A 21,301-nucleotide genomic window follows, 5' to 3' on the forward strand; every position below is an offset into this window, starting at 1 on the left:
AAGAGAGAGACGGTGTGTCCAAACTTTTGGCCTGTACTGTATATGGATGTAAAGTATGTAAGTAATTAACTATGAGATAAAGATAAATATTTAATATGACAGATTCCATTCTCTGTTCATTCAGAACAGACCAGTTTCTTCAACACCACAATCTTGATAGTTTTACAGATTTTTTCTCTCTCCATTTCCGTCTCATCAGTGTAGAACTGCTGGATATTTCATGTCCCCCCACCACCCTTTCATCAGCAGTGGCTGTAGCTTTAACTCTACTAGGAATTCATTCAAATAAGAAAGTGTGTGATCAGAAACAGCCATAGAGAAACACTCTGTTTCTTTATTAAGATGAGGAAACCCACTCAACCCACGCCTCCTACACCCTTACCTGTATCCTTGTTGCCATCGGAGAAGTCTTCCAGGTCTCCCAGTGGACCCAATGCTCTGTGTTTATTTCTTCAGAAGGGAACAGGTAGATTATTATTTGACACTAGTAAGGAACAGGGGTGTCACCATGTTTTCCTTCTAATTCAGCAGGTCTCACAGCTGGGTGGTGGTGGAGGCGGTTAGGTAACCAAGCTATGGAAGCTAAGCTAAGTAAATGAAACTGTAATTCTTAAAAAAACATTTTCTTTTAAAGTCAAACAAGCACTGGAAGTAAATCTACACAGATTTCTCTCCTGAGAACTATATATTTGGGTGAGTAAAGTGCTTTCGTTTATTTACAGTAAGCTTAGATTTCCAGATTTCCACTAATATTATGTCCACGAATGCTCTGGGTTTTTTTTCTTCAGAAGGGAACAGGTAGATGTTAATGATTACTCACTGATTTCCCAGTTTGATTCGATTTCGCTTCACAAGGTCCTGATTTGATTCCAAATTGATTCATTTAGTTAAATTTCAATTACAATAAAAATTGTAGTTTAATATGAAATGTTGTAATTATACAAGGAACACTTAAACTTCCATTAATAAAATATTAGTGTTTAGCAAGGAGGGTCCCGCGAGATAAAATGCGAGATGTTAACACTATACGAATATGTATATATATATATATATATATGGGAATATATATGGGAAAAATGGGCTACTTCTAATGATCGATTTGGGTTTATATGAATAGATATCGGATCATTCAAATTAAGATTGATTTAAATCAAAGAATCGATTTTTTAAACACCCCCCCAGTTAATAGTGTACCTTTTCGATACTCACATATCCCAGTCTGCCTCAGTTTTTTTTTGCCTCAGCAATTAACACTCTAGTTTCATCTCATTTGTTTCGTATCTCTGGGTTTTTGACGTTCTGTGGCGAGTGGACCTCTGTTCCAGGTAACTGTTGGAGGTTCGGAGGGTTTTAAGCTGGGTGCTTTGAATTCTTACTCAGTTATTAGCCGCCGTTTCTTTATTTAATTTTTCAGTTTTGAAAGGTCAGCGAGAGCTTTTGTGGAAAGGAGGCACTGCATTCTTGCAGTGATTAAAAACAGTGTGAAAAAGTGGAAAACAAAGAGGCTGAAACCTTTCATGACTGACCCGTTCCTGCCTTGGTAACGTTCGGGCACCTCTTTCCAAAGCAACTCCTGAGGAGGGATCGGCGGAGATGAAGATGAGCAAGGAAGTGAGGGAGCAAAGGAGCGATGCAGAGGGGAGGGAGGGAACGGGAGCGAGCGAGAGGGAGCTTGTGTGAATGAGGGCGAGGAGCGAGAGAGTGTGAGCGCTGAACGAGCGAGCGAGAGAAAGAAAGAAAGAGCGAGCGGGGGATGCTACGCTCAGATCGTGAACGGCTCGCTCGAACGTGCCGTCTGTCTTTTGCCCGCTGAGTTTGAAGCCATCGGGAGGCTGAGGGACGAGAGGGAAATCTGCCTGGTGAGGTGGCTCACTCTCGCGCACACAGTTGCAGCTTCCAGAGATCTCTCCGGGCACTTACGCTTTCGCTCTCTCTCTCTCTTTCGTCAGTTGTTTCCTTTTCTATCTCTCTTTCTCTTTTTTTCACCACCTCCCTTGCTGAGCCAGTAACAGAGGCAGCGTTGGCACATGCAACAGGGTGCAGAAGGAAACTCTTTCATCGTTCCATCTTTTTCTCTACTCTCGCTCAGAGGAGAAGAAGAAAGGAAGGGAAGAAAAAAAGGGGTCAGGAAAGAGATAGAGATGCCCTAACATCGTTTCCGAGAGACAGACCCATCCGGTTACACAGCTGCAAATCCCACTTTTCCACACTAGTTCTGGCTTTTCGAGTTCCGCACAAGTTCAAGACTAAATCAACAGTGGAAGGATTTTTGTACTTTCTACTTTTGTAGTCCAGTTCTGAAGCCATGACCAAGCGCAACAAGTGGGAAGGAAGGATGGAGGCCTTCAGGGCGAGCTCCAACCGCGAGGAGGCACAGGGGCCCGGACGCCCCACCACCAGAGGGCGCTTCTCAGAATCCTGGAGGAGAATCAGCTCCAGACAGGGGTCCACCAAGAGGCTGGGACTGTCTGCGCAGCAAGCAGCGGTAAGAACCGGAAGGGTGTCTGTCGTCTGTGTGACTTGCATGGCGTCCAATATGTCGAGGATGTTGGGAGGTAGAGGAGAAGGGTTTTTTTTTAAAGGAATTGAAGGTTGCAGGACAGACTCTAGCTTAAGCAAGCAAAACTCAAAATCAAAGTTCTGATCAGTTTTGCAGAAACTCTGGAAGATACTTGAACAGGATCTGGCATCTACAGTAGATAGTAGTAGTTTATTTTAATGCTTATTTACATTGTAGATTTTCACTGAAGCATCAAAACTATGAGCAAACACATGTGGAGTTTTATGTACAAAAAAAACATATATACATATATATTCTAGTTTCTTCAAAATAACCACCCTTTGCTCTGATTGCTCATCATTCTCTCAATGAGCTTCAAGAGGTGGCCACCTGGAATATTTCCAAAGTTTTCCAACAGTCTTGAAGGAAGGAGTTCCCAGAGGTGTTTATTAGCACTTGTTGCCCCTTTGCCTTCTTCACTCTGTGCTCCAGCTCACCCCAAACCATCTGGATTGGGTTCAGGTCCGGTGACTGTGGAGGTTCAGCTCAATTTTTTTGTGTGTCAAGTACATAAAACTCCACATGTGTTCATTCATAGTTTTGATGCTTCAGTGAGAATCTATACTGTAAATAGTCATGAAAATAAAGAAAATGCATTGAAAAAGAGAAGGTGTGTACCAACAAGGGTTCAAGGCAGCCAACTTCCTGCAAACTTTAGCTCCAACTACTAAATAGCCCTCCAAAAGCAGGGTTGGTGACCCAAAAACAATGGTGAAGAATGGTGCCTTATCTGTCTTACTGCTTATATACTGTCGGCCAAGGACTCAACCCTTTAGTTGTGCTCTTGGAGAACTGCCTTTCAGCAAATGTTAGCGGGAATGGGCTTTTACGGTCATTAAGGTACTTGAAGTACTTAAAGGTCAAAGGCATTGTTCTGAAATAAAGTGTCTCACTTTCTTCTCCTGCCTTTTTTATTGTCTTAGCTGTGAGTTTGTGCAGAGTGGAGTGTTATTACCTGGATATGGATGGTGCTTGCTTATTCTCTGAAGAGTTAGCAGAGGATCACCTGTTGCTGTTCTTTGAATAGTAGATGACTACTTTCATACTGGGCTACTTTAGAAGCTTTGGAAGAAATTCTAGACACAGTGGGTCATGGTCACCCTATACGTTGCAGTGGTCAAATATACAGCTCTGGAGAAAAATAAGAAACCACTTAAAAATTATGAGTTTCTTTGATTTTACCAAATTAAAAACCTCTGTAATATAATCAAGAGGAAGATGGATGATCACAAACCATCAAACCACCAAACTGAACTGCTTGAATTTTTGCACCAGGAGTAAAGCAGCATAAAGTTATCCAAAAGCAGTGTGTAAGACTGGTGGAGGAGAACATGATTCCAAAATGCATGAAAAAAAAAAAAACTGTAATTAAAAACCACCAGGGTTATTCCACCAAATATTGATTTATGAACTCAAACCTTAAAACTTTATTAATATGAACTTGTTTTCTTCCTTTTTGTTATGTCAGACATTTCTAATTTTCGGCAAATAAATGCTCTAAATGACTACATTTCAATTTGGAATTTAGGAGAAATTTTGTCTATAGTTTATAGAATAAACCAACACCATTTATTTTACTCAAGAATATACCTATAAACAGCAAAATCAGAGAAACTGATTTATAAACTTAAGTGATCTCTTATTTTTGTTTCTCCTAGAGCTTTATATGTAAAAGTTTTGCAAAAATAAAAAACCTTACGTTTAACCAAAGATGGTACAGTCACATGACTGACAAAGCTAGTGCAGGGATTAGCCAGCTAGCTAGGTATACATTTAAATGTGATTTTCTACATAATATAATAGTAGTATAGGTTTTAACCACCATGGATTAATGGTTTAATGGTTAAAGGGACAGTCCACATTTTTTTAATGTGGGCATTTAGAGACCTCTCTGGTGGGAAGGGGTAATTGCACAGAACATGTAGAAAAATACTTTAAATGCAGACTAATGTGTGCGAACTTCTGTGTGTTTTTTTAAACAAATCCTTTTTTTTGTACATTATTTTGTTAATGTATGTAATACTAATACTGTCAAACTTTGGAGATTTTTTTTTTTTTTCACAGCAAACCTACCAGACCTCTCTTTTTTTTTACAATAAATATAGGCCAGACAAGGCAAGGCAAATTTATTTATATAGCACCTTTCATACCATGGCAATTCAAATGTTCTTTACATAAAAAATAAAAACATTAAGAGAATTAAAATTAAAAGAACAAAAATGTGCATTAAAAAGAAAAACAAACATTTTAAAACAAGTGAGTTTTATGCTGCAGAGATGGTTTTGCCAGGATAATAATATCATTAATTAGGATATTTTATCTCTTTTTTTAATCTGATAAAACTACTGCTTTCAGTTTACAAGAATTATTATAATAAATATATTATATAGAGCTGCTTTAATTAGTCTTTTCAAATTAAATATCTTGAGTAAAAAAAAAAAAAAATTAATAAAACATTAAATATCCTACAACTGTGGAACATTTGGTGGAACAAGTTTGGGAACTCTCACTCTAGACACAGTTTTGACGACTTATTCATATTAATTATGCAGATTTATGAGTTTTTATAAATCACCCAAGTTTTCAAGATCCTCTGACAGTTAAATAATCTCAATCTCACTCTTCCTCTGCTATCTGTTTCTGGATTTATGATCAATGACACAGATTGGTATTGTGGTGAGTGCTCTGGTGCTCTGTTGTGGTGGAGCATTTGAGCGTAGCCTGCAGGGGTTCATGTGTCCTGGACCATCTGTCTCATGCTGAAGCCGTATGCTATCTCCTCCCCTCCAGCGCTCCAGTCCTCGCCACTGTGTTCTACTCCACTTCCAGTCATTCACACTGAACCTCAAAACTATTTACTATTATCTAGTATGTGCGATTTAGTCCCTGGTTTCTTTCTTTCAGCAATTATCTGCCAATAACAATCAGCGAGTAATCCAGCTCAGAACAACAGTCAGCATCATCCATCTTCTGGCCAGATTGTATTCATTAAAAATATATACTAACAAAAAATGAATGACATCCATTTTTTTATTTTTTTTTTCAGCTGTAAAATAGGATAGAATATTGATTTAGGTGGAAATGTAGATTAAAAAATTTAATTAGTCTGGAAGTGAAGCAACTCTAGAAACTTTAGAACTTTAAAAAGTTTCACAACTTTCTGCATTTGCTTTTTTTAAGTAAATTTAATTTCAGATAAATTTAAGTAACTTCAACTCGGTTTCAAGACAGAGTAAATAAGTGAACTGAACTTCAGTCAATCCTTTCTTTTAGTAAACTTTACTTTTAACATATACAGCTCTCAGTTTCTGAATCAGTTTCTCTGATTTTGCTATTTATAGGTTTATGTTTGAGTAAAATGAAGATTGTTGTTTTATTCTATAAACTACAGACAACATTTCTCCCAAATTCCAAATAAAAATATTTAGAGTCATTTAGAGCATTTATTCGCAGAAAATGAGAAACGGCTGAAATAATAAAAAAAAAGATGAAGAGCTTTCATAATGCAAAGAAAACACGTTCATATTTATAAAGTTGCATCTTGGCATCATGTTCTCCTCCTCCACCAGTCTTACACACTGCTTTTGGATAACTTTATGCTGCTTTACTCCTGGTGCAAAAATTCACGCAGTTCAGTTTGGTGGTTTGATGGCTTGTGATCATCCATCTTCCTCTTGATTATATTCCAGAGGTTTTTAATTTGGTAAAATCAAAGAAACTCATCATTTTTAAGTGCTCTCTTAATTATTTTCAAGCTGTATATAAAAAAATGATACTATAGGACACTATAGGCTACTATATTAGTTCCTAGCAATATTAGAATTATCGTATTATCGTATTAACCCAAATAAGCTAAAAATATGTGATATAGTCCTGCACATATGGAATTGAATAATTGAAATTAAATAATTAAGGTTTTACTCTTTTCTCTTTGCTTAAAGTCTCAATTAATCTATTTAAACATTCATTCATTAAATCAGTACAGCTACACTGCAAAAATCTAAATCTTAGCAAGTGATTTTTTTTTTAATTTAATAAATTCAATAAATCTTATTTTCTTCTCTGATAAGACTTTTTTTGGTCTTATTAAGCATTAGATTGTAAGTGTTTGATTATTTTGCTTATTTTAGGAATAATTATCTTAATCAAACTTACTTAGAAAATCACGTTATTCTGATTCTTGTTTCCAAAAATCTATATATTTTTTTTGCTTTATTTAGGTGTTACTTTACTCATTTTGAGACTTTGCCATTGCTTTTTATAAGAAATATTGATTTTGCTTAATATACATATATTTGTCTTCATTTGCATACATTTTGTCTAGTTTTTGGCAATGGATTTTTTTTGCGTCTTACATTTTCTAAAGACGTCTTCACCCAATTTAAATGAATGTATCACACAGAGACACAGCACTTATCACTCAGTGATGCTGCCGGGCTTTTAGATGATTGCTGCTTTGTAGTACTGAAGCATCAGCATATCTATAGGATCTGGCAGCAACAGGTTCCTCACGCGTGCAGCCGCTGTATAGATGTTACGTTCAAACAAACACTGGGGTCTTTGTAGGTGGATGTGGGATTATTCTCAACTTGAGTTGCTATAGAAACAACACTGGTTGGATGTTTCATATGGAACATGGTCATGATACCTCATCATGCAATGAAGACACCAGCTTCTGGTGAATATACTCTGAAGGCCTTCAGTTGCCTTGAATGCGCATTTAGTGACCACTTGCATTCTTTTACTTTTTGTGATTAGGGTTTATTTTAATGTAAAACATGGAAACCAGTGTTAGGTGGGTGTGACTATTCTCAGAAAAACGGGGCAAAAGAGTCTAAAAGCGGAGAGGGTGCACATTTCTAGCGCAGAAAAACGGGCCAAAGAGTCTAAAAGCGGAGAGGGTGCACATTTCTAGCGCAGAAAAACGGGCCAAAGAATCTAAAAGCGGAGAGAGTGCGCATTTCTAGCGCAGAAAAATGGGGAAAAGAGTCTAAAAGTGGAGAGAGTGCGTATTTCTAGCGCAGAAAAACGGGCCAAAGAGTCTAAAAGCAGAGAGGGTGCACATTTCTAGCGCAGAAAAACGGCCAAAGAGTCTAAAAGCGGAGAGAGTGCACATTTCTAGCGCAGAAAAACGGCCAAAGAGTCTAAAAGCGGAGAGGGTGCACATTTCTAGCGCAGAAAAACGGGCCAAAGAGTATAAAAGCTGAGAGAGTGCGCATTTCTAGCGCAGAAAAACGGGCCAAAGAGTCTAAAAGCGGAGAGGGTGCGCATTTCTAGCGCAGAAAAACGGGCCAAAGAGTCTAAAAGCGGAGAGGGTGCGCATTTCTAGCGCAGAAAAACGGCCCAAAGAGTCTAAAAGCGGAGAGGGTGCGCATTTCTAGCGCAGAAAAATGGGCCAAAGAGTCTAAAAGCGGAGAGAGTGCGCATTTCTAGCGCAGAAAATCGGGCAAAAGAGTCTAAAAGCGGAGAGAGTGCACATTTCTAGTGCAAAAAAACGGGGCAAAGAGTCTAAAAGCGGAGAGAGTGCGCATTTCTAGCGCAGAAAAACGGGCCAAAGAGTCTAAAAGTTGCCGTAAAAAGCGGCTGGAGATACAAGCCCTGTATTCCAGCAGTGGTGATGGGGAAAGTGAACTCGCTGGCCAACAAGACAGACGAGCTCGCAGCGTTAGTGAGAAACCAGAGGACCTACCGGGAGTGCAGTCTCTTCTGCTTCACTGAGACTTGGCTAACCGCTAGCATCCCCGACGCTAATGTAAACATCCCCGGATTCGTCACTGTGAGAGCAGACAGAGACAGTGCGCGGAGCGGCAAATCTAAGGGCGGTGGGCTCGCTATCCTCATTAACAACAGATGGTGTAATCCTGGCCATGTGACTGTTAAAGAGACTATCTGCTGCCGGGATGTTGAACTGCTCGCGGTGAGTTTAAGACCATATTACGTCCCGCGGGAGTTCTCACACGCCATTGTTGTTTGTGTGTACGTGCCCCCCCGAGCGGACGCGGAGGCTGCGTGTGACGTCATACACGCGACTATCGCTAGGCTCCAGACACAACACCCGGATGCTTTTGTCGCTCTCTCTGGTGACTTCAACCACATCACGCTGGACTCCACACTGACTTCTTTTACCCAGTATGTGGACTGTCCCACCAGAACAAACAGGACAATTGACCTCCTGTATGCTAACATCAGTGATGCATACACCGCCATCCCACTGCCCCCACTTGGAAAATCTGATCACAACCTGCTTTTCCTGAAGCCTCATTACAAACCCTGTGTGATGAGGCAACCAACCACAACACGCTCCTTCAGGAAGTGGTCTCAGGAGGCAGAGGACACCCTGAAGGACTGCTTTGCATCCACAGACTGGAGTGTGCTTCAGGACTCTCACGGTGAGGACATTGAGGGGGTAGCAGACTGCACAACTGACTATCTGAACTTTTGCATGGACATTGTGGTTCCTGTAAGAACTGTTCGCTGCTTTGCCAACAACAAGCCCTGGATTACAAGCGACGTAAAGGACCTCTTAAACAAAAAGAAGAGGGCCTTTAAAGACAAGAACCAGGAGGAGTTGAAGAATATTCAGCGTGAACTCAAGTCCTGCTTAAAGGAGGCTAAGGAGACCTACAGGAAGAAGGTTGAGCAGAAGTTACAAGTTAACAACATGAAGGAAGTTTGGGACGGTATGAGGACAATCACAGGGTGCAAGCCAAAGAGTGATGGTGGTGTGGAGACAGCGAACGAACTCAATCTCTTCTATAACCGGTTTGATTGCCCTGTTTCATCCTCACCTGCTTCTGTCTGTCCTGCTATCTCAGCAACCTCAGCCTCTGCCCCACTGGACACCTCCCTACCTCTTCTGAGTGCTGCTCAGGTCTCCCTCTCACAGACTGTCAGCACATCCAGTCCACCACCCCCACCTCCCCCCTCCACCTCTCTGCAGACCAGGTCACAGGGGCGCTGAGGAGACTCCGCTCAGGGAAATCAGCTGGACCTGACGAGGTGAGCCCGAGACTTCTTAAGGCTTGCGCCTTTGAACTTGGGTTACCCTTGTCGAATATCTTCAACATGAACCTGCAGTTGGGGAGGGTTCCTACGCTGTGGAAAACGTCATGCCTGGTCCCTGTTCCCAAGAAACCTCGCCCCAGTGAGCTCAATGACTTCAGGCCGGTAGCTTTGACCTCGCACATTATGAAGACCATGGAACGACTGCTTCTCCCACTCCTCAGACCCATGGGCGTGGTAGTGGGGGGAAAAGTGGACCTGACTACCCAGGGCCCAAGTAGGGAGAGGGGCCCATAAAAATCCTGATTTATTCATTTATTTTTAAGTGGTATTTTTATTATTGAATTGGGCCCTCTAATTAACTATTTATTAATTAATCTATCAAAAATTATTGATAACATCTACTGAGAGAATTAACTTTAGTTACAGTCCTCTCAACATATGGGACATTCTGGGAGCCCCCTCCTGGAGGCGCAAGATGGTTTGGTCCGCCCGACAGCGACCCGGCTACAGGTGTACCGTCAGTGAGCCCAGATTAAATGACCTTGGGGGGGGGGGGGGGTTTAGAGACTTCATGCTGCCCCTAAAACAGAAATCAGGTTATCAGAAGAAGAAAGAAAGAAGGCAGAGTGAGGGGAGGCAGCTGTTGACGGCTTTCTTTCCCAAAGGTGAACAGAGTTTGCTTGTTATGCTAAGTGTAATTAAAGTTAATGTAGTCCTCTCCACACAGCTGCTGCTGATGTCTGTATGCTCACGTGAAGCCGTTAGCTTAGCAAATTACCAACCAGGCTGCTGCTGCTGTAAGAATAAAGGTAATTCTGAGCCGCGTAAGGTTAGATATCGACATTAACCGGTCTTAGAAACTCCCCCTTACGTTGGTATGTTGGTTCAAGAGAGAGAGAGAGAGAGAGAGAGAGAGAGAGAGAGAGAGAGAGATTTATTATAAGTTATAAGTAAGTTATTATTTTGGTTCAGTGCGTGTGCTATAGCCTATTGTCTACTAACACAGCAGAGCTGAAAGAGAAACAGTGCTGAGACTTAATAAATGATCCACCTAGCAATATTTCTGCTGCATATATCAACATGTAAATAGCCTACCAATATCTCTGTAGGTGCGAGTACACACTAGTAATATATTAAGCAATAAAGCAATTGATTATTTTTGTCTGGTAAAAAGCCTTAGCATTGCAGTGCAGTGCTTAAAAAGCTATTATCAACGCTCAATAAATTCATGATGTTACCAAAGCCAATTAATAATCATGTTAAATAACTGTGATCTCAATATTAATCAAAAATAATTGTGATCATGATTTTTGCCATATATTTTTGCCAGAGATTGTAGCTTAAAACTTTATTAATGCTTTTTATTTTAGATAAATACCGCTTTTTTGCTCACGTTCTTCATGTACTTGATAGGGGCCCACTGACATTGCGAGTGTACAGGGCCCAGAATTTGCTGCTACGCCCCTGCTCAGACCCCAGGTACAGCATGCACTGGACCCTCTCCAGTTTGCATATTGGGAGAAGATTGGTGTTGAGGATGCAGTCATCTACCTCCTCCACCGAACCTACTCTCATCTTGACAAGGGGAGTAGTGCTGTGAGAATCATGTTTTTTGATTTCTCCAGTGCTTTTAACACCATCCAGCCTCCACTTCTCAGAGACAAGCTGGTGAAGATGAATGTGGATCCTCACCTGGTGTCCTGGATCACAGACTACCTCACCTGCAGACCACAGTATGTGAGGCTCACTGACGGCACATCGGAGACTGTGGTCAGTAGCACTGGAGCACCACAGGGGACTGTGCTCTCCCCCTGCCTCTTCACTCTCTACACATCAGACTTCCAGTACAACTCTGAGATGTGCCACCTGCAGAAATTCTCGGATGACACTGCCATCGTTGGGTGTGTGAAGGGTGGTCAGGAGGAGGAGTACAGGAGAAAGGTGGATGACTTTGTTGCTTGGTGCCGACTGAACCAACTGCAGTTAAACATATCCAAGACCAAGGAGATGGTGGTGGACTTCCGTAGGTCTGGACTACCCTTGCAGCCAGTCTCCATCGAGGGGGTTGATGTGGAGACAGTAAAGACCTACAAGTACCTTGGTCTGCAGCTGGACAACAAACTGGATTGGTCAACAAATACAGACACCCTGTACAGGAAGGGACAGAGCCGGCTCTATTTCTTGAGGAGACTGCGGTCCTTTAACATCTGTAAGAAGCTTCTGCAGATGTTCTACCAATCAATCGTGGCCAGCATTCTCTTCTACGCTGTGGTGTGCTGGGGAGGCAACATGAAGAGGAGAGATGCATCACGGCTGGACAAGCTGGTCAGGAGGGCCGGGGCAGTGGTTAGAGTGGAGCTGGACCCTCGGGTTACAATAGCTGAGAGAAGGATAAACTGCTTTCTATCATGAACAATGATAGTCACCCACTTCACACCACCATCATGAAGCAGAGGAGTGTGTTCAGTGGCAGACTGCTGTCACAGAGCTGCACAACAGACAGACTCAGAAAATCCTTCATTCCGAGAGCCATCAGACTCTTTAACTCCTCCCATCGGGGACGGGATGCTGCTGACGACTGAGTTTAATCCAGGCACACCACTTGGACATTATTCAACCACTTAATTATTTATATTAACACTTCCCCAACCTCGCTTACATTTAAGTATACCTTACTCATGATTGGGTATTCACATTTTCACATTCTCTTTTTAGAACTGTCTTGTACCGTATGCATACTTATATTATATTATATTTCTATGTCACATCAGTCACTTTCGTAATCGATTTCATTGCACTTTACTCTGTTAATTATTTAATTATTTATGACCATTAGCAACATCTACTGCATTGCTCCGTTTACAGATAGATCCTTACCTTGTATAGTTTTTTTTTTATTTTTTTTATTGCCTTATATATTTTCTATTCTTCTGTGTTTTGATTTGTCTGAGTATGTTTCTTATTGTATTGTGTTTTGCTGCTGGATGCCTAAATTTCCTTCGGGATAAATAAAGTATCTATCTATCTATCTATCTATCTATCTATCTATCTATCTATCTATCTATCTATCTATCTATCTATCTATCTATCTATCTATCCATCTATCTATCTATCTATCTATCTATCTATCTATCTATCTATCTATCTATCTATCTATCTGTAATTAAGGAGTTTAATATTAGGAGACATCATGAAATTAAACATCAATTTGAAAAATCTTAGTTTACACAACAATGTAAAAGATAAAGATAGTTAGTCAAGTAAAATGGTGTGTAAATGAAATAATCAGGAAAATGTATTATTTAAATTGGTATATTATATTATTTGTTTTATTACAGAGTCTGTGGCCCGTGACTTCAAATATATTTCTCCTTTTGACCTCCAACAAAAAAAGTTTGAACACCCCTGCTCTAGATGGTTCTGATTGAGGTTTTACCTTTTTGTTTTTTTTTAACCAAGTTTTACAATGTATTTATTGAAATGCAGCATTTATTAAACTAAGAGATTAATACAGATTAACCCCTTGAACCATACTGATGGAAATCTCACCTGGTGTTCTCAGCTTCATTACTCAGGAATCACACATCACACATAAACATAATCCATATATGGTTAGAAAGGGCGGAGCTTACTCTTTCTAAAAATAGTCATCCCACACATCCCAGTACGGTAAAGCTAAATCTACAAGAAACCTATTGAAACAAAAAACACCCAAAAAAGTGAAAAATCTCCTTCCCCAACCAATATTATTTACCTTTAGTGCTTCAAACATATTTATATATTTATATATCAGTAAATGACTCAAAAGTGTCCACAGAAAAAGTGTGAAACTACCTGCTTTACTCAAACTAAAGCACTAAAGGTATGGTGTGCGCACTACTTTATATAGTTTTATTTTACTTGCACATTTTTACTAAGTAGTTATTTTGTACTAAACTAAATTTTTATTTATTGAGACTAAATAAAGTTTACATTTTTGTATATATTGTAGTTTTCTTTGTGTGTCCTGATTAAAATACTGAAAGGCATAGGCTGCTCTGAGTGTCAGGTGGTTTTTAGTATCTACATGTATCCTAGAGGTGTGATTATTGATTATCAAGAAAAATAAAATAACTCCGCCTGATGCTGTTTCTCCATGTATTTTATCAAAGTCATAATTAATAATCCATGTAATGAACTCAAATCCTCAATATTCTTATGTTTTTATTTTAAACTCATAAACACTCTAGTCTAAACATTTTTGAAAAGATATCTGTATAGGTGTAAATATATTTAAAGTCTATACATTCAAAAATAAGTTAAAAAAAAATGATCAATAAGTTGAAAACATGATCAGTTCCAGGAAAATACAACAATTCTGCTTCCTTTTACATTTTAAATGGTTATATTTTTGAGCAGCCGTATGTCTTCTGGAGTAAAAGAGATAAAAGAGATCAGGGCATGTGTCTGTCTGATATAATTACTGTGTTATAAGACCTGAAAGAGGAACTGAAAACAAAAACAGAGAAAAAACCCAACAAAACAGCCTAGAGTTCAAAGGGTTAAAAAGAGCCATTAATAACAACTGACATAAATAGACGTACAGTTTTCTAAAGCCTCATTCCATAAGGTGTGAAATAAAAAAGTCCTAACGCCAACAAGGGGTGTCACAACAGTTGTCATGGAAAGATTACGTGGGTGTCATATTCTCATGTAGTGAGAGTAAATGTACACAGTTTGTATCTGTAAATATATATTATTTTTCATGTTTAACTGTTATAGTAGGATAGAGTTCAGTTTGTTAAGGCTCTAATTGTTCTATTATTTTGTACATGACTGTTCCTGTATTTGTTTATTATTTATTTTGTTATGTTGCACATTACTGTTTTAATAGTGCACACTGCTGCTACCAAAAAATCCACTAGATGGCATTACATATATATCTTAATTAAATTTGACCATTAGTGCCTAATGTGGTGTATTACAGATCACTTGTATCACTTTGCATCACTTATATCAAGCCCAGCTTTTGAAATAAGATATTGTAAATTTGATGAATCAAACCAATGACTGACCATAGACTAATCTAAAACTGGCATAGGCCTCTCTGCTGTAAAAAAAAGAAAAAAGAAAATCGAGAATCGAATCGAATTGTAACCCTAAAATCAGAAATAAAATCGAATCGAGGATTTAGAGAATTGTGACACCCCTAATATACCTAATATATATAGTATAGAGGATATAGCACTAAATCATAACACAAGTTAAAAATGCCGACGCTCCGGACCTTAGACTGAAGAACTTTTTTTTCTCCAACTGGACCATACTAAATTCTAATTAAATACCCCTGGATTAGAGCATTACTTAAATATTCACTATTCACTGTATACCTGTAACTCTACCTCTTCACAACTTTACTTTAACTGATGCTCTCAAACACTTTATTAAGAGACAAGAAATTCAAGTAATTAACTCTTGATGAGTTCAGCACAGCTGTTAACTGAAAGCTGAACATTCTAGGTTTTAATCTACAATGCAGAACATTTTAACCCTTGTGTGGTGTTCGAGTCTGTGGGACCCGTTTTCATTTTTCATCAAATGATACTCAAACTCAAACTCATTGGCATTGGCTCGTTTTTTGTGAAAAACATATATATCAAAACACATTTTCGATAAACACACACTGTACACCCCCCCCCCCCACCCCCCACACACACACACACACACACATTTATATTACATATAGTATGTTTGGCCAAGGGCTAATTAACATTGCTTCATTTGTAAATTTGAAACTAAACAAATTTTCTACTCATATCTTGAGTTTAATTCATTTTCTTTTACATTTTATTAAAAAACTAATAAAAAAAGAGTAGCACTTTTTGAAAGAAATGTAACATAAGAAAGGTAAAGGGTAAATATTAACCATGTAAGCTGTTTATATTGCTCGAAATTTAGGTGAAGCAAGCCTGTGTAAAGCATTATAATGTAGAATTGCTTAATTTTGCTGAATTAAATACAAGTAACAAAGTAAACGAGTAACAAAAATATGAACACCACACAAGGGTTAATTATAATGAACAAAAAAACACTGAATTCTCAATAATAGGCTTTGTGAAAATATCTGCAGTTCAGAACTTCAGAATCTTGAGTTTTATGGTGATTGGTCACCAGTCTTTCACCGATCATCACTGTGGAAGGTCATGAAGGTGCACGAAGACGCTGACCTTTTGCTCAGTTTTTTTCCGTGCACACAGAGGAAGTGTGATTTCATGCTCCGCAGGCTGAAAGCGAGGTACTAAGCACCATTGTAAACAGCAGGAGTCCTGCAGCATGCCAACACAACTATGCCCAAACAGTTGGTGCTGCTACAGGCTGACTGTGAGCTCCAGCTCGACTCTTCTACTCCTCTAACTAAAGAAGAAAGCATGTGGGTGCGTGTGCACGCGTGTACATACGTGTGTGTGATTAACAGCCCTGGCAACAGTAACTTCTCACCAGAGTTTGCTCTCCTCCCGTTGTTTCTTTGTATGAATTTCACACGCGAGCTCTGAGGACCAGAACATTCTGTTTATCTTCAGAACAGCCCCCTACTGAGCCAGACTCAGACCCAGTAACCAGTCCTAATTCACTATACTGCCTCTACACTGATGAGTAAAATTTACTTTTAAAAAATGTTTTCGCAACTTTCTGCATTTGCTTTTTTTAAGTTAATTTAATTTCAGATAAATTTAAGTAACTTCAACTCAGTTTCAAGACTTAAATGTTACACAGAGTAAATAAGAGAACTGAACTTCAGTCAATCCTTTCTTTTAGTAAACTTTACTTCATTTATTTTTACTGAATCAATCCTTTCTTTTAGTAAACTTTACTTCATTTATTTTTACTGAATCAATCCTTTCTTTTAGTAAACTTTACTTCATTTATTTTTACTGAATCAATCCTTTCTTTTATTAAACTTTACTTCATTTATTTTTACTGAATTAATCATTTCTTTTAGTAAACTTTACTTCATTTATTTTTCTGAATCAATCCTTTCTTTTAGTAAACTTTACTTCATTTCTGTATACAATATTACCTAATTACAATTACTTCATTTATACAATATTACTCAAATAATTACGATACATAATACATTATAATTCCTGAAATTTAAATATTTTTAGTTAAAGCACATATATTACACTGTCTCAACACATGGATAGCATGTAATATATTTTTTTAGTATGCTAAAAAAATAATATGTTACAACGCTCGCGAGAACTGCGACCTGCTTTCCGACCTTTAGTTCTAACAGTTCTACAAGGACTACTGGTTCATTCTTTACAAGTTGCATCATTTTTTTCTGTGAAGCAAAAGACAAGAAGAGCATCTGTTACTTGTTTACCTGACATTAGTTAACATTATTAATGATGTTCTTAACACATCTTCACTTTAGTTCATGTGAAAGTAACATGAATTAATGCTGTAGTTCCTTGTGTTTATTTAAGATTACCTGAGCATTGTTTATGTATTACCTCATATCTTATTCATGGTAACTAGTTAGTTAACACTTAGTAAAACAGTAGAACATAATTCCCAAGAGAAAAATGTGTAGATTATTTTTTTGTTTTAAATCAGGGATTAGAGGTGGTCCTTAAAGGATTTTCCAGAAATTCCAGAGGGCCTCACCATCAGCACCGCGGGGCCACTCCACCCTTCACCTACTTCACCTACCTGAGGCCTCATAATTACGAGAAAACGCTCTCTCTCTCTTTTTTGCATTCTGTCTCTCTCACATATTCTCTCTCTCTCTCTTTCCTCCATCCCTCCATCCCTCCGCCTCCCACAATTTGAAATGTTGTGCTCCCTGTAGGCGATAAATCAGTCTTCAGGAGCAGCGGGGCGCTTTGGTAATATGTGAACGGATCAGTTGGGAATTAGTCGTAGCCTTGCAGTCTTTTTTTTTTTTTTTTGCCGGGGTTTATTTAAAGGGGGGGTTGGGGGGGTGGGGGTAAATTTTGTGCCGCCACTACGGGGGCACTAAGCCTGGTGGACGTGGCTTACTTTCGGTTGCCATGGCGACCGACAAAGATCTCGCGCAGGGCAATGCTTGAAAGTTACCTACTTGAACTCGAGTAGCGAAGACGCCAATTTCCCCTCCTGACAGTCCTGGTGAGAAAACTGTGAACTGTGAGGAAGTGATGCTTCACCACCACGCTCTTAACTGACGCGACACATTTCTCCAATACCAGGAACAGGAATCCTGGTGACTAACTGTAACTGAATCTACTCTTTTACTCCTGTTCTGATTCAGCTTCCCTGGTCTTTGCTCCTTAATTTATCCTCCCTCAAACTGTTTTACTAAGATCACTGTTTAATAAAGATATTATACAGTGATATTGACAATGTATCAGAGACATTTTAGCTGAACAGAAGTTATGAAGTTTTAGCATTTGTCTTCATTTTGAAAGGTGATTGTGATTTTGCGTGTTTTCACACCAGCACTTTTTGCTCTGGTTAAAATGGACTAAAATGTGTTATTTACACTTTTTGTGGGGTTTGTTTGGGTAGATGTGAATTTAGTAATCGCACCAAGACTTGTGAGAGGAGGAAGTCTCGGTCCGGTTCCAAACGAAGGTTAAGTTCGAGATCCAACCTCGATTTGCCTCGACTATCAAATATACTCCTTAGGTTTGAGCTATATATCTGTTCAGGTGCAGTTTAACCTGATTTATTTATGATATGACATTTTCTACACTCTAAAAAACAGAGGTACGATATGAGTACTTTTTTGTACTCAAGGGTACACTCTTCATAATTGTACCCTCCAAGGTACAATATTGGTCTTTACGGGGTCAGATTTGTTCCCTCTGAAGTACAAAGTCATTCCTAACAGCAATAAGTACAAATTTGTACCATTTAACCAGCCAAAGGGTACATTCAGTATTCTGTATCACTGCACTGATAAACAATATATATTTTAATTGCACATTTTTTATTTGAAAGCCAGACAATTTTGGATCATCAAGTTCTTGACACATATTCAGTTGATGATAATGTTTATAATCTTTATAATCTTTATTGGCACAAAAACCATGGGTCCAAAAAAGGTACTTTTTTGTACTTCAATATAAGGTACAGCCTCAGTGACAAGCTTTATACTCTTTTAAGTACAAATCTGTACTTATATTTCTTAGAGTGTAGGTTAAGTGTTAAGACAGAGGGGAAGAGGGAGAGGCAGCAGAAAGAGGGGGAGAGGCATCAGATTCAGGGATAGAGGCAGCAGACAGAGAATGAGAGACATCAGATACAGGAGGATCAGCAGCAGACAGAGGAGCAAGGCATCAGATTCAGATATAGAGGCAGCAGATAGAAGGTGAGTTATTAGTGTGCGAACACACACTTTCCCCACTATTTTATAATTATTATTCATTTCTATGAAAAAACACAAAAGCACACAAGTTACAACTCTCAACATCACTATCTAACATCACCGTAAAGCCCCTGTTAGAATGTTTAATTGGCGTGATCAATAGACTACTGAGGAAGTTGTCTTCATAGCCTCATAACATCTGATTCCACAAAAAAAAAAAAAAAACAGAAATCCTGTTGACTTGTAACTTAAAGCAGCTTTTCCGGTTCATGCTCCTGTTTTTTTATTCCCAGTTGAATGCCTCTTCTCAGCTGGGACCAGTATGTTCCTCCAGCTCCAGCTCTGTGGTGTGAAACCTCACACTCCATAACCTGAGACTGAACTGGGAAGCACAGACTGTCACAAGTGTCCTGAACACACAGCGGTATTGATGAAGTTTCCATGGAACATTTGTATCGACCCCCCCCCTACAGGCCTGCACTCACAGGTCACCACTATGGTGATATGGTGAACACCTGCCGTGTTTGCTGGAGGTATTAACTCAGCTGGAGCTACAGTTGGTCAGGGCTGGCCTGTGGGACTGTAGGGTACGGAGGAATCATTAAATTATGGAACCAACATTGAATAAATGTTTCAGCGAATAAGAGCACGAGAAAGAAACACATAAAAAAACTGAAAGAAGCTAAGAATCAATAGAAGATCCTCTTCAGGAGCATGAGGAAAGAACACGAAACACCTGAAATTCCAGACCAGAGACTGAACATATATACATTATGTATATTTAGTCCCAATCCCATTTATGTTTTATACCTATTCCTCTTTTTGAAGGTAAACCAAGTGTAAAATTAGCTTTTATTATCCCTCTTGTCCAGTGGCGTGCAGTGAATATAGTGGATACCCCTTCTGTAACCACCCCCTGTACCCCCCCAACCCCCCCCCCCCCCCACCCTCGCCGCCGGCCGACCGACACATACATAAATTGTTGTTACAATAACTACATATTCTCTCTCTTGACTTAGTTATATTAACTTAATACACATTAACAGACCACAAACACAGCTACAAACCACAAAAATATACAATAGACCCAACAATACATGCTTAATTTTCCTACAAGTAAAACCGTTCAACAATTATCACTCATTTGTATGTCTACAGTTCGCCAGAGCAGCCAAAACATTAAGCACACACAAAAACTCACCAGTCAGGCGGCCTATTATTGTGGATTAGTTTCACATTGAAGGACAGCCTTTAAAAAAGGCTATTTAATATAATATGACACAATATCTGTCTCATTTACAGCCGCAATTTCATGATAGTTAGCTTTAAAACTATTGAATGAATCCAGCAGGAGCTCCGTTTATGACTAATCAACGCGTAACACCTTCAACACAGCGCTGAGAAGGGGTTACACAGCCATGGCCCCGCCCCCGGAGTGAAAATCATGAATCTGATTGGTTAAATTGTCCTGCTACTTTGCTAATAGATTCATTATTACACCCTTCTTTTATTTAGGGTAAACCAAGTGTAAAATTAGCTTTTGTTAACCCACTTGTCATGTTTTGGGTCAAACTGGGCCGTTTTAAAGTTTTAAAAAATATTTTTCATGAAAAACGAGTGAATTATCCCAATTGAAGCATTACCTGTTAGGGGTAAAGGAACACCTTTGCACTAAATATTAATAGAATAATTAGCAATGGAGTTAGTAATGAAATATTCACACCTAAACAACTTGCTGGAATTGATGGAAAAAACCTGAAGAAGAATCAGAATCCGGCCATCTGTTCGTGACCTCAAGCTCAGGTGTACTTGGGTTCTGCAGCAGGACAATGACCCGAAAATTAAAAAAAGGTTTTTGAAGGGCCCTAGTCAACCGCTTCAATCTTTTGATTGAGATGCTGTGGATGATCTTAAACAGGACGTTTATGCTTGAAAATCCTCCAAATTTAACTGAATTAACTGAATTAAAACAATTCTGTAAAGAAGAGTGGAACAAAATTCCTCCACAGAGATGAGAAAGACACGTTGCCAGATTGCCAGTTATCAGTTATTGCCAGGGTGCCCCAACCAGTTCTATAGTTTTGGGGGCAAACAATTTTTACATAGGGCTGGATTGGTTTTTTCAGTTAATAAATACAATTATCTTTTAAACATCCTGTTCATGCAGCTTGCCATCAGCTGCCGGAGCCCTGAGAGAGCACAGTTGGTCTTGCTCTTTTTGGGTGGCTATAGTAGATGGCACTCTTTCCTAAGCACAAGGCTGCGTCTGTGAGCTGATGTATCAGAACCGAGTCGCTGCGTTTTCCTTCGAGCGTTAGCGCTGTGATGCTACTCGGCAATGCTACAGTAGCTATCAGCAGCAGCTCAAAAAGAGGCGGAGTCTGATTTCACATGTATCGGCA

General features: G+C 39.1%; 1 protein-coding gene across 3 annotated transcripts in view; it reads left to right on the forward strand.

Annotated features, from left to right (window-relative positions):
- The first annotated feature begins 1,709 nt into the window (after window positions 1-1,709).
- trpm3 (transient receptor potential cation channel, subfamily M, member 3) overlaps window positions 1,710-21,301 on the forward strand; it is a 303,529-nt gene continuing 283,937 nt past the window's right edge. For 2 of the 3 annotated variants that reach the window (XM_049470204.1, XM_049470200.1), the window contains exon 1: window positions 1,710-2,485. In XM_049470204.1, coding sequence (XP_049326161.1) covers window positions 2,306-2,485 — 180 coding nt within the window. In that variant the 5' untranslated portion in view covers window positions 1,710-2,305. The remainder of the gene's footprint in view (window positions 2,486-21,301) is intronic. The other variant, XM_049470199.1, reaches the window with a different exon arrangement.

This window comes from Astyanax mexicanus, chromosome 22, assembly GCF_023375975.1.
Source record: "Astyanax mexicanus isolate ESR-SI-001 chromosome 22, AstMex3_surface, whole genome shotgun sequence".
NCBI classification, from domain to species: Eukaryota; Metazoa; Chordata; class Actinopteri; order Characiformes; family Acestrorhamphidae; genus Astyanax; species Astyanax mexicanus.